Below are 14,226 nucleotides of genomic sequence, written 5' to 3'. Positions count from 1 at the left end.
CAAGGAATGTCAACAACGGCTAATCTTATGCATTTTCATTTGGATGTGGTTCGACACTTAGATAACAATATTCCAGTTGATATGGTACGCCATGATTTAGCAAAGGCCTTCAATTCAGTTCCTCATCATATGATATTAAAGGCTATGTAAAAGTGGAGCTTTACCTTGCATGGTGTTTAAAGGGAGGAAGGAGAACCAAGTCAAGAGAATTTGCTATGATAAGGGGAGTACCCCTAGAAACTGTTGTGCATCCGTTTTTATTTCATGCGTTTATGTCATACTTTCCAGTGACAGGAAGGTGTTAGCCAGCAAAATTACCAGACAGTGCTAAAACAGCCAGGATGGGCACCTCAGTAAAAGACCAGATGGAATTATAGATGTATCTGGTTAATCTGTATTTATGGGCTCAATCAAATGAAGTAACTTTTACTAACTTGAACTGTGAGGTCTTAACACACGGGTAAAGAAAGGTCAAAATAGCACACAGTTTAAACAGTTACATTATTGGAGTATGCCAGGAATTTGAGGATGTAAGTATAATCATGAAAATGAGCTTGCGCTTTGCTGGACAAGGTGAGTAAATTTCTGAGGAAATGTTATTCTGCAATCAGAACAATATTAAGAGGTAAAAGTTGAAGTGATGAAATTGTAAGGATTCTAATCTATAAAATAATAGTTAGACAAATTGTGGAATTTGGCATTAATTTCTGCATGTACACCAGGTCTGTCATTTGAAATGGAAAAAGTACAGAAATACTGTACTGGGTGTCTTAATGGGTTTCAAACACATGAAATATGAGAAAAGATTAAAAAGTATTTGTTTATATTTAGTATATTATATGCGATTAAGGGGTGATTTTATTTAGTTATACAAAAGTATTAGGAACAAGGCCACTGAATACTCATTAGGAACCGCATTCCAGATGGATGACAGGAATACTTGGAAAAACAGCTGTTGGTTGTCTTGAAAATTATGCAAATAAAAAGAGGAAGAAATTATTTTCAGGTAAGGGATGGACATAAATGGAAATTTTTTACCACCAGAAGTCAGACAACCTGATGATTTTATAAGTTTTAACACTACATTTGATTTATGGTATAGGGACAACATCTTTTGGATTTAGTCTACCAGAAGGACTGGTTAAGAGCTTGACTGAGGTCCTAGGCGTCATTTAAACATTGTAGCATTGTAACCAATCACTGTCAGCTTTTAGAGAACTTTTATACAGAAGCCATTTTAAAGAGTTACGGATCTACGCGTTTCTCTCGAATCAGTCTGTGAGTCCCTGACACCGCTATTATTTCTTTCTGTTCGTCCCTCACACATACATCAGTGGAGTACCCAGGTAATGTACATAATGTACACATTTGCTAAGTATATGGGCTATAAAAATATTTCTGTGTGTTCCAACCATTTAACATATATAACTGGCTGGAGGTTGTGCACCTATTACATAATGAATGTCATCACATATTAATTAAATAATTAATTAATTAAGCAAAATTAATTTAAAATGGGTGGCGAAAGCCAAACACACTCTGGCTAGGCTTATAAATGCCCTAGGGCAGATAGCCTAGTATGAACCTATACCTATATGTCAAAGAAACGTTGTGCACAAAGGCAAAGTGCCTGCTGCAATGTTGGAATTTGTTCTGGTATTCAGTTACGTTGGACCTATTGGATATATCACTGATACCGCTGGAACATGAATTCCTCATGATAACAGGAAAAAAGAAGCTCCTCTAACACTGGCAAAAAACACTAAAATTTTAACTAGCATTTATTTTAAGCATCGGGGCTTAGAGAGTAGGCATAGTAAACAGTGTGCGGTCACACACTAACCTATGCATCTACCAGATACTATTTGCCCTAAGGTTTCTTAATGGCATGCACAGGAAATACGGCTTCTCTGCACAGTTGCATCGTAGTAAAGCCATCCACTCATGCGCACACACACACACACACACACACACACCAGTGCGTAACATACGTGATACACAATTGCCACCCCACCAATTACCTTGCAACTGACTTAGCATTACAGCAACTTCTGAACAGATGGGTTATAATTATTATGCAAAAAGATGACTGTCCCACAAAGCCATCTCAAACTTTGCATTTATTAGTAAGGTACTTAATAAGGTGGTAGTTGCACTGCTTGATTCATACTTCAAGAGACATGATTCTTATCATCCATTACAGTTCACATTTTGGCCTCAACACATTGCCAGCACTACCCATTCAAGGGCACTGAAAGAGCTGTTTTGGCAAAGAATCAACAAAACTTTTCAGTTTTGGTACCCCCTTGACCTCTTAGTGGCATTTAACAGTGCTGATCATAATACACACACACACACACACACACACACATATATATATATATATATATATATAGATAGATAGATAGATAGATAGATATACACACACAGTGGATATAAAAAGTGTACATACCCCTGTTAAAATGTCACGGTTTTGTGATATAAAAAAATGACACCACAATAAATCATTTCAAAACTTTTCCCACCTTTAATGTGACCTATAACCTGTACAATTCAAATAAAAACAAACAAATCTGTTAGGGGAAAAATATAAAAAATAAAAAAATGTACAATAAGCTGGTTGCATAAGTGTGAGCACCATTAAACTAATACTTTGTTGAAACAGCTTTTGATTTAATAACAGGATTCAGTTTTCTTGGGTAGGAGTCTATCAGCATGGCACATCTTGAGTTGGGAGACTTGATGTATTGTTTTGCAAATTTTACCCAGGCCTGAATATTTTTCTGTGTAAGAAAAGGCTTCCGTCTTGCAACCTTACCTTATAGTCCAGACATTTGGAGAATACGGGAGATTGTTGTCACATGTAGTACACAGCCAGTACTTGCCAGAAATTCCTACAGCTCCTTCAGTGTTGCTGTAGGTCTCTTGGCAGCCTTCCTGACCAGTTTTTGTCTTGTCTTTTCATCAATTTTAGAGGGACGTCAAGTTCTTTGCAACGTTACTGCTGTTCCATATTTTCTCCACTTTTTGTTGACTGTATGCACTGGGTTCCATGGTATATCCAATGTTGCAGAAATTTTTTTGTACCCTTCTCCTGACTGAAACCTTTCAACAATGAGATCCCTTTGATGCTTTGTAAGCTCTGTGCAAACCATGGCTTTTGCTGTAGCAGGCAGTGCACTTACTAGCCAGTTACTGCAATTTCCCCAATAATATAAGTTTACTGGCTCTTTCTTCTGACTTTCTGTTTTCACACTGTGAGAGCTAAAATTAAGCTGATACGTAATGTGCAGCCATCTTGGAGTCCCTAAATCTCTCATTTCTATTCCTGTATTTCTCTCCTTTAATTTAAAATATTTTTTTTAGGATAACCTCTCTTAATAAACATCCTAATGAATGTCTCAATTTCTTTAAGAAACTCATCTTCTTCAGATAAAATTATTGCTGTAAGTACCATGTGTCCTTCAACCAGCCATTTCTTTTGATGTAGGGGATGATTACTAAAAAATAAAAAAAGTTTCTTGAGAATGATGCTTTCCTGTATAGCTTAGAATTAAATTTCTGATGTATAAAAGCTTTAATAATTAAGACATACAAGTAATTAATACTTTCCCTAGGATATGTAAAAGTGAATTTTAAACAAATTGTTGTATTGTTTAAAAATGTTATAAAATCATTCAGTTGCCCTAAACTACCCTTCCAAACAATAAACATGTCATCCAAAAATCATTAAATGCAACTATGTATTGCAGCAACCCTGACTCAAACACATACTGCTGTTCCTAGTGCCATAAAACTACATTAGCATAACATGGAGCACACACTATCCCATTGCTACTCCAATCAACTGTTTAAAGTACTCACCTTCAAAATACATACAATTATTAATAAGTACCATCTCCATGAAATCCCCACATCATATATAATTCCCTATTGTTCAAAGAAATCACATGTATTTGAAGCCTCTCTAAACCAACTAACCCCCATTTCATGTGGAGTACAATAAAACAAATCTATTGCATCCTGTTACCAACAACCATTCTGCATTAAAATGTTCCTGTTTGACACTACATAAAAAGTCCCAGAAGATACTGGTGTAGAGCTGCAGGGATGTTCTTCTGGGTTTGTAAATACTGCTGTAGAGGTGCAGGGCTGTTCCTCTTGGTTTGTAGATACTGGTGTAGAGGTGCACGGGTGATCTTCTGGGTCTAGAGATACTGGTGTAGAGGTGCAGGGCTGTTCCTCTGAGTTTGGAGATACTGGTGTGGAGGTACTGACGTTAAATCCATATTCAAAAGGAATGCATGTGCTTGGTAGTGTATGATGAACCATAGCTTCAATTCCACCCTTAGAGATATGTGAATATGAATGAATAGTTTCGGTACGATGTGTTTATTCATTGTGAAGATACGGCCCTATATCTTGTCCTTGCTGTTGTCTGCTAGTAGGGCAGCGGTAGTACAGCGGTTAGCTGTTGTCTGCTGGTACTCTATACTGCATGTGGTATTAGTACAGCATAGACAATGTAATAGTGTACAGTTGTATTAGAACAAAATACCTGCTGATCAGATGAAGACACCTTAATAAAATATTAAAATATTTTATACAAACAAATTATTGCACATAATATTTAGGGACTAAACATCACATAGACATATGGAAACAGCCTTGAATGTTTTATTATATATCTGAAGAAAACTGTGAAGTTTTCTGGAGTATATCTGATCATTTTGCATGTAAGCAAAACTATTATGGTTTTCAAAATATATGCTGAAGCTTTCAGGAGAATATCTGGCTATCTTGCACATAAGCAAAGTATACTCACTTATATAAATATACTTAGCAAATTACAATTTGTTTTAACTTGTTAGCATACTCATTCAAACAGGACAGCACTCAGCATATCAGGCTATCTTGCACATAAGCAAACTACACCCACTTTTCAAAATATACTTAGCAAATTACACTTTGCTTTAACTTGTTTGCATACTCATTCAGATAGGACGGCAATCAGCTCATGTGTACGTGGATTAAAGAATTTATTAACAGCAGAAGTTTTCAGCAAACTGTTTGACATGCTCCTTTTCCTGAGTTCCTCCACAGGCAAAGACTACAAGCTTTAAGCTGGATTTTATAATTCCATGTATTTCATGTTCAATGAGCCTCATTTGCATATCTTATTTTGTAATCAGATTATTATTATTTATTATTACTATTACATGTAATCATAAAGAGCATGTGAGATAATGTGAGATAAATGGTGGATGGTGTAAGCCAACTGCTCACAACCGTCAGTGTATACAGATGGCAGAGACAGACTGCACATAACTTTCAGGATGACAACGACTTAGAGAACATAGATATGTGTTAGCAGTTATGACTGCTTATGAGTGGGCAGGGGTAGGCATTTGTATGCATGTTTACTGAGCATGATATCTTTAAAATTTCATTAAATGCAGATTGCTCATTATTACTGTTGTTCATATACATGTAACGTGATGTGTATCATCATATGCTTCCTACTTAATTCTGAATGCATGCTGAACAGTGATAATGTAGCATGTAGGTGGGGCACCTTTAGACTTATATCTGCTTTTAGCACAGTAACTGGCATGCTACATGGAAATACCTCTGTGATTTGGAAGGTAAAAATGTAATAGTGAATTTGGGAATAATATATTAATTCCAAAGTTGTAGTACCTTAATTAAATGGAGGTGACCCAGACCTGTAAGTAGAGCTCTCGGCCTCCATAGGTCCGAGGGAAAAAATAAAAATTGGCTGAACTCGCAAAGAGACAGAGATCAGGAATAAACCTGCATGGTTCAGACTCAAGAGGTTCTAGTCCTTTTTAGCTTGATAATCCAAATAAAAAGTGCTTGGATGCATAAACAAAGGATGGATAAAATGTACTCATGTCTACTGATTTTAATTTGAATTATCAACAGGACACTGGTTGACCGATTGGGTAGAGATTCGCTTAAGCTGCATATCATACCTGTTATCTGAGCATTTCACCTTTTATCTGGTTATACCAATTTTGTCTATTTTTATTCCAATTGGCTTTTTAGCCTCCTAGTGGAAACTTAATACTATTTTTAAAGCTAAAATGGACTAGGACCTCTGGAGTCTGAATCATGCAGGTTTAATCCTGATCTCTGCCCTTTGTGAGTTCACCCAATTAAGTTCTAGTACCTTGGAATATATCTATACCTTTTCCCTACTCTTAACCACAGCATGTGTGCACACACAAACACACACACACATACACACACACACACACACATACACATTCATGTGTAGATATATATATATAGTTAGAAGGGGGATTGGGGGCTTAGCAAGTTATGCTGTTGGATACAGGAGTGCATACCTCCTTCACAAATCCTTGAGTAGGGAGGTTGGTATAATGGTTACAATCTTTACCTTATAGGCACAAGGTGCAGGGTTTTATTTTCACATGTCTTAATTGGCTAGGCTTAAAATGGCCCCCAAGGGCAGTTAGCCTAGAACTAACCTATGAATGTTGTAACAATAAGTTAATTCACTGTCTGCAGCTAAAATCACTCTTTACTCTTTTACAAATTTAGGGTTGGCACAATGTGCTATTGCACCTGCAGTAGGTAGCCATTGTTCACACTTAAGATTCAGAAACCTAATATACAGCTCTTCTTAGTCTGATTGGTCAACAATTTCGCATGTTCTTTAAAGTTTTTATATTACTTGGTAATAGCTGAGGCTGATGTAATTTGGTTTCAACATTGCACTTCTTCAGTGCTGCACCACTGCTTTGTGATATCGCCATTTAATGAAACTGTAAAAGGCTGCGTATGATATACACAGCTACGCTATTAGTTACAGCTATGTGCCTACTTCCTGTAAAGATGTACATAGCTTCTCTTTCTTCTTGTTTTATGTTATCTTACAACTTTTACCTTTTACAGTCCCTCTGTGTTCTTGTATTCTGTGTCTTTAGCTTTACATATCTCTTGACTTGTCCTGACCTTTTACAGTCCCTCTGTCTTCTTGTATTCTGTGTCTTTAGCTTTACTTATCTATTGACTTGTCCTTTAAGTACTTCTTGTTACCCTTACAATTTCCAAGGTAAACTTTCTTCTCACTCTTTTCTTGATATTCTTCTGTTTCTGTTTCTCCACTTGTAACATGTGCATATTATGTAATATTTCTTTTCTTTTCGACTAGTTTGTATTTACTTTACATTCCATTGTTGGTTGTAATTATTCATTTTGTCACTACTGTCTTTTGAATGCAACTTGGGCTGATCCTGCATTTCATCACACTATGATCAGTGCTCTAGCATGGTAAATGAAATGTAAATAAATAAATAAAATAAATCAAACCTCACACCACATTTATGTAATCTGAAGGACAAGAAGCAGACTTTATCATATTAATCTACTGTTTTTTTCATACTAAGCTGAGAGACCCAACATTTTTAATTCCTTTTTTTAATGTAGTAAATTATTTACCATTACATTATTTTTTTCTTTTGTCTTCATGTACTGCATATATAATCAGTTAATATCTTATAATAATTTTAATAGCACCCTATGCAATGATGTGTAAAGTCTCAAATCAGTACTTTTTTTCCACTTTAGTCTGCATGTAGCTTTCATTTTTTGCTTATCTACCATGTTAATCACTTTAACCTCTATGTATTTTATTTTACTTTATTTTATGTTTTTTATTTATATTTTGTTGACTATTTTCAGGGGAGACCCAAGGTGATATTCACATAGACTAGGAGAAATGTGGCCAGTACACCAAGAAACTTCCCATACTCTCTTCAGTAAGTGCCATAGGATCTTTTACCTCCAACTGAGCTAGCACCAACTCAGCCAGATGGGTCTTGGCTTAACTTTTTATCCAAAGGGCGGCATAGTCAGGAGTAACCCTCCCTTACTGCACTGCAACATCAGTATTTTGTAGAATGAATCAAAGTTTCTTTGCTGGGAATGAAACCCACAGCCTTCTGATCCCCCAGCACCAAGGTAAGTGGGCTACTTCTGAACCACTAACACAGCTCTTTAGTGCAGTCTTTTAATTTCCCATTATTTTAGTCGTGATATAAAAATATACTATTTATTTTTTTCATGTTTGAATGTTTCTTCTGCATTATCAGGAGATGCATACAAGTTGTATAAATATGTTCTGTTTGCTACATTTGTAAATGTCTCCTACTGCATCTGCATTCTGCTCCCTTTTATTTGAGTTTCCTGGCTCTCATTACTAACATTAAGATCACTGGCAAACATTCCACCTATCTGCTCTCACAGGTGTGGTCTGTTATGTGAAATGAGGCATCTTCTGGGTGGGCCTTGCACAGGACCACCATTAGGAGACTTGGGGAGCCTTTCAATTTCTTCTTTTGCCCTACCTGTGGCTTGCAGCATGCAACATGAGAAGTGTCAAAGCAGATTACTGTGTATCCACTTGTCAACATTCTCTGTGCTGTCAGAGCAAAATCATTTGAAACTCATTTGCTTATGAGTCATAATGTCCAGTAGAGGGAGACAAAGTTACAGTGAGACTCATCCACCTACTTTCTATAGATGCTATCAGGCCATTTGTGACTCAATTCTTCCAGCATTTATTTGAGATTCTGTCTTCCACCTCATGACTCAAACCTGATTCACAGGTAGCAGAAGTTGGGATGGGGAAGTGCACTGTTCTGTTACTACTACATAAAACCTGTAAATCACAACTATTATATATATATATATATATATATATATATATATATATATTTACTTTTTTTTTTTCTTTCCTATATGTTCGTAGGTATTCCACACAAAGCTATGGTTGGTTCATTTTATACTACAATGAATCACTTTGAACAACTATGATTCTGTTGTCAGGTTTAAACAGTAAACTTGATAAGGAGCCCTGGATGGATAAACAGTGAAACGGATCCATCCTGCCCTTCTCCCCTCCATCTGCCATTTTCATCATAGGCCACATTTCAAAGGTTACAAGTGACTGAACTGCATAAGGATACATTTCAAAAGACTAATGAAAATGGCTGAAATCCCATCACAAATCCAAATAAGTTTATCAGTCCTAACATGTATACCATGTATACACAACTATCAAAATGTTGGGGCATTTTACACACACGTGCACACACACATGCGCACACACACACACACACACACACACACACACACACACACACACACACACACACACACACACACACACGCACACACACACGCACACACATGCACACACACACACACACACACACACACACACACACACACACACACACACACACACACACACACACACACACACACACACACACACACACACACACACACGCAATTATCCTTTCTTAACATTTGCATGTGTGACTTTTATGTTAGAGCTGATACTATTTTTCATGTAATAAATATGAAAATCTTGGGGTCTTACAGTAACTGAAATATTTTAATTGTCTTTCTGCTTTTCCTGGTTAGGGGTTGCCATAGCAGAACTCCAGTCCGCTAATGATTGGCAGTGGATTTTTATGGTGCTGAGTTGCCAGCCCGACACCCAACCTTCAAAGAAGGCACACCTATTCACACACACACCTACCTGCATGTCTTTAACATCACTCGACTGTGGGGAAAACATACAGACTCCACACAGACGGTGCTTCAGCCGAGAATCAAACAAGAGAACCTCTTGCTGTGAGGCGACAATGCTAACTGCTGCACCACTGTGGCCTATCTGAAATATTAGTATGTTTATTTCAGTCTGCTGCATTCCTCCAAGATTGTTGTAATCAACATAGGTCTATTGTCTTGCTGTCTTAGCAATATTAGCTATGTGAAATGTTACGATGCTCCAACTATTTTTTCTTAGGGTTGCTGACTGAAGAAATAATATGTTTATGAATATGCTGACTAGATAAAATGTAATGTACAAGAATAGTATTTTCAGATCACTGTCACACTGCTGAAGTACTCAAGAGATTTGGAAATACTATTTGGGTGCATTCATGCCCATATTTTATCTATAAATAACTGTAGCTGGATTGCTTTCTTCCCTTTTGCCGAGTTATTTTGTGAACTTTGGATGCAAACCAATAATGTTCTGATGCTTACATTCTATCAATGCTTATTTTTTTTCACTTTTATTCTGTGGTGGTGGAGCTGCGGTAGTGTTGTCGCCTCATAGTTCAATATTGCATGTTCAATTCTCAGTTAGAGCGTCTTCTGTGTGTCGGCATGTGTGAATGGGCATTCCTTCATTGAAGATTGTGCGTTAGACTCGGCAAGCCAGCACGTAAAAATCTACTGCCAATCATTAGCGGACCGGAGTTCCGCTGTGGCGACCCCTAACCGGGAAAAGCCGAAAGACAGTTATTTATGCCAGAAAATGTACCTAGAAAGGTTTAGGATTCTAGATTTAAAAGAAAAAAAATCTTCCTAAAATGGAGTAATAAATCTAGGGAAAAATAAATTGTTTTGCTTATTCCTGTAGTCAGTGCTTTTGTCTGTCTAAGATATAACCAAGCTTTCTGTCCTTCATGCATTGTTACATTTGTTTTTGTTTTTTAATTTGGCATCTTATATTTGTTAACAAATTTGGCCAACAATTTGGTTTGTTATAAAAACCGTATTCCTCCAGGCTCTCCTTCCCAAATCTAGTTGTACATTGCCATGTTAACGTGGCTTGTTGTACCTTAAAACATATTTCTTATCTCTGCACTGTCTGGTCTGTTACTAACTCTTTGTTGTATTAACTTTTTCCTGATGCAACACAACAAATTCTTCTTTTTTACTTTAATGTACAGTAAACTCTCAGTTAACTGGAATTCAAGCAACTGGCAAATAAAATCTAAGAAATACAGTACATTTTTCATGTGTTACACTTTCTGTTTTCCCTCCCTCAGAAACATACTTTACATTTTTATAGTTTTAGAGTTTTAAAAAGAAAGATAGGAAAAAATTCCCTCTCTCCCCAACCTGAGAACAAGTCAAACTAAAAAAAATGGTATAAGGTAGAGTATAAGTCAGTCCTATTTTTAATAGTAACTCTCAAGCAATCAGAAACTACAGTTATCCAGCATCTACCGATCCCCATTGCTATATGCTGCTTTAAGGCAAATGATCTGGAGATCTTTAGTCATTTTTTGTTTACTTTTTTAAAGCGATAACTGAATCAAACCACAGGTGCTCCTTTTCAGCCATAATCTAGTTGCGCAGCAATATGAAGAAAACAACCGACACAGCAACTATGAAGTATCATGTTTAATGGTTACTATATAGACACTGAAAAACACTGAGACAAATATGGATTATTTTTATGCTTAGTGAAGGACAGCTGTATGATTGTTTCATAGGTTCATAGGTATGTACTAGGCTAATGGCCCTGGAGACTTTACAACCCTAGCCCATAGAAGTGCCTTGGCATCATGCAGCATGACATTAATTCCCAGCTTCCAACTAGACATCTATTTTACTTAGCATTCTGTACAAAAAGTTGCTTGTCAAATATGACAGTAATGCTGTCTGTTTTATTTCCAGTTGCATGATGGGGGAGTGTATATAGTTGTACCATTCTGTGATATATGTTATATACCATTGCAGTTCCATTCTGCTCAGTGTAAGTGTTTTAAGCAGTTGGTAATATGAGTCTGTAGTCAGTAATTTTGTATTGAACTTGAAAGAGAGTTCTATACCTTTAGTCTAGAATGAAAAAGGTTTTTAGTGTGTAAGATTAATAATGGTAGAGAATTAGTGAAATATTGGCAGATACACTTGCCTTATTTGGTCTTATAGTAGGGTTAATTTTCCGAGCTACAGTGATCTAAAGTACATACTTTTTAAATGAGAAAGCTATTGAGTACTATGACTTAAAGGTTTATTGGGAGCCAGTCTGAAGTGCTGTTTGTGACAGACTGATGGTAGGTCTTCTGTGCAGGTATTATTTTCACCAATCTTCAGTCTTTGCAAACTGCCAGCAGAAGATGCATATAAGACTGTTATTGCATGCAGTATGTTTGGCATTAAACCACCTTTCTTGTGAGCCTCCTTTGCTTCTGTACTTATCATTCTTGCAACTCGATCATACGTGTACAGTACCATGCATGTTGTTAGAAAAGGATGATGCTGGATATAAACTAGGCCATATATGTGCATGTTTGAACCAATTCAAGACAATTCACATCAGGTCCATAGATAATCAAGTTAGTTTTGACCATAGTGAGACATTTCTTTGTGCCAAATAACATAGGTTTGGTCTTGTCCAGACAGATAGGTAGCCTCATATGTTATACACCATAGGATAGCTGCACTTAAAATTTAAAAATTAATTTATTTATTTTTTGGTTTACACTTGTTGACCGGGAGAGTCCGACTGGATACATGCCCATTTTCAGCAGAGGTCTGGGGAGAAAACTCCACAGATTAAGAAGAAACAAGTATGAGATGTCGACATAGCAACCAAGTATTCATGGGAAAACACATGATTTAACAAGATTCCAGAGTTTTAAAGTTACAAAGGATAATATTCATTGGTAGTTGCACGTTTTAACAAAATTCCATAGTTTAAAGTTAAAGTATAGAAGATTTGTGTTGATATCAAAGGGAGGCTTACTGAAGTCCCAAATGTCCATATAATTGTCACACAGATTCATGATAATAGTTGAAAAAGTTATTGCTAGAGACCTAGTGAAAAAGATTAAATAGAAGGGGGGCAGAGATAGAGCCTTTAATGCACCAGACCTTTTCAGTTGTAACCAAGTTTGGTAATACTTTTTGATAAATCAGAATAATAATTTCTTTAAATGAATATATTTTATATACCATAAATGAACTTACCACAACCTGAATGCCAGATCACAATGTCCTACCATCCAACTTCCTCTAATTTAAATGACAATCAGCGGTCTGGGGGTTTCACCCCCAAACTCTCAGTTTTTAACTATACTGACTCTGAGGCTACACTATTTCAGGGGATACAGAATATAATATTTCCCTTTCTTTAAAGTAACTGCATCATCAGAGTTAGTATATTTAATTATAGGGGGTCTGGGACTAAAGCCTTTGCAATGGAAGTGCCCTTCCTCAAATATACTTTTAGGTGTGTCACGGTTTTTCCATACTGTCAGATAATATGTTGGTCAGTCACATGGCAGTAAGCTTGTCTGTGATATTGTGAAACGGATTTATTTAAAACATCTGAGAAGCTGCTATGGTACTTAGATACTAAAGCAGATGACTGCCTGATAGCCTCGTATAATTATTTCGCTAGGATCATAAATACTTTGCAGGGTAATTCACCTACTTTTGTTAATGCGATGATGATGTTCGTAAAAGACAGCAGTACAGGCATAATATTATGTTCCTTCCAAAATCATGATGCCGGCTATTAAATGATCCTTAGGCCTCATATTACCCTTCTTGTTGCATGTTCATTGCATTTTCAAAAATTTTGATTAGTGGTGCAAGAAATTATACAGATCTATGCATTCTGTCTTGGATTTAAATATAGACTTGGAAAGTAATTGATGTTTGTTGTTTTCCATAGTTCAGTGAAGATTTCATATTTCACATGCTAGAGAGATGCTCATATTGTACTTTGGAAACACAGCTATGAAGGGCTTGCATGTTCACTCAAAAACATCTGAGCTACCCTGTACAAGGTTTAGGATTTCTCTTAATCAAAAATCGTTGGAGAAGCTGAGGACACTTTGTTGGTGAGTCAGGAGCTTTAGAAATAGTTTTTTCTCAGATGAATTGTAAACAAAGACTATGATAAAAACCCCTCTTCAACACTTCATAGTTTAAATCTATCACTGATGGCCAGGGTAATGCTCTGATTCTATTTAGCTCTACCACCAATGTTATAGATTTATTTCTAAATGCCACTGATATCACTTGGTTGGGCTATTTGCCTTCATTTCTGAATGCAGCATTGGTTTATGGGTCAGTCTTTTGCATTCATTTCTAATGCTGTAATACTGGTTAAACTTTGACCGCAAAAGTGCTGTTATTGTAGGGTCTATATTACGTGATCGAATGATCACAATAGTGAATGCTCTAAAGAGCGAAAATGCAGCAAATCAAAGTGCTTTTTATGAGATCGCGGTACAGTGAAGAATGGAATATTTGCCCTTTATTCACTGTAGTGTGGTCTTGGAGTTGGTATATATATTTAGCGGGGTGTGTGGGGGGCACAACCCTGCCCCACAATAATGTTTTCGATGTGCTGCG

The 14,226-nt window shown here is 36.5% G+C and overlaps 1 protein-coding gene across 8 annotated transcripts in view; it reads left to right on the top strand.

The window, feature by feature from the left end:
* Window positions 1-14,226, top strand: part of ACVR1C (activin A receptor type 1C) — a 1,029,031-nt gene that overhangs the window by 188,619 nt on the left and 826,186 nt on the right. Inside the window, exon 3 of one of the 8 annotated variants that reach the window (XM_044074846.1) lies at window positions 6,439-6,445. The exons of the other annotated variants lie outside the window; for them this stretch is intronic. Coding sequence (XP_043930781.1) covers window positions 6,439-6,445 — 7 coding nt within the window. The remainder of the gene's footprint in view (window positions 1-6,438; window positions 6,446-14,226) is intronic. 8 annotated transcript variants of the gene reach the window in all.

Source organism: Protopterus annectens, chromosome 6.part0 (assembly GCF_019279795.1).
Source record: "Protopterus annectens isolate FY-2018-M chromosome 6.part0, PAN1.0, whole genome shotgun sequence".
NCBI classification, from domain to species: domain Eukaryota; kingdom Metazoa; phylum Chordata; order Ceratodontiformes; family Protopteridae; genus Protopterus; species Protopterus annectens.
Note: the sequence above shows the minus strand (reverse complement) of the source record. Positions and strands in the feature narration are given on the sequence as shown.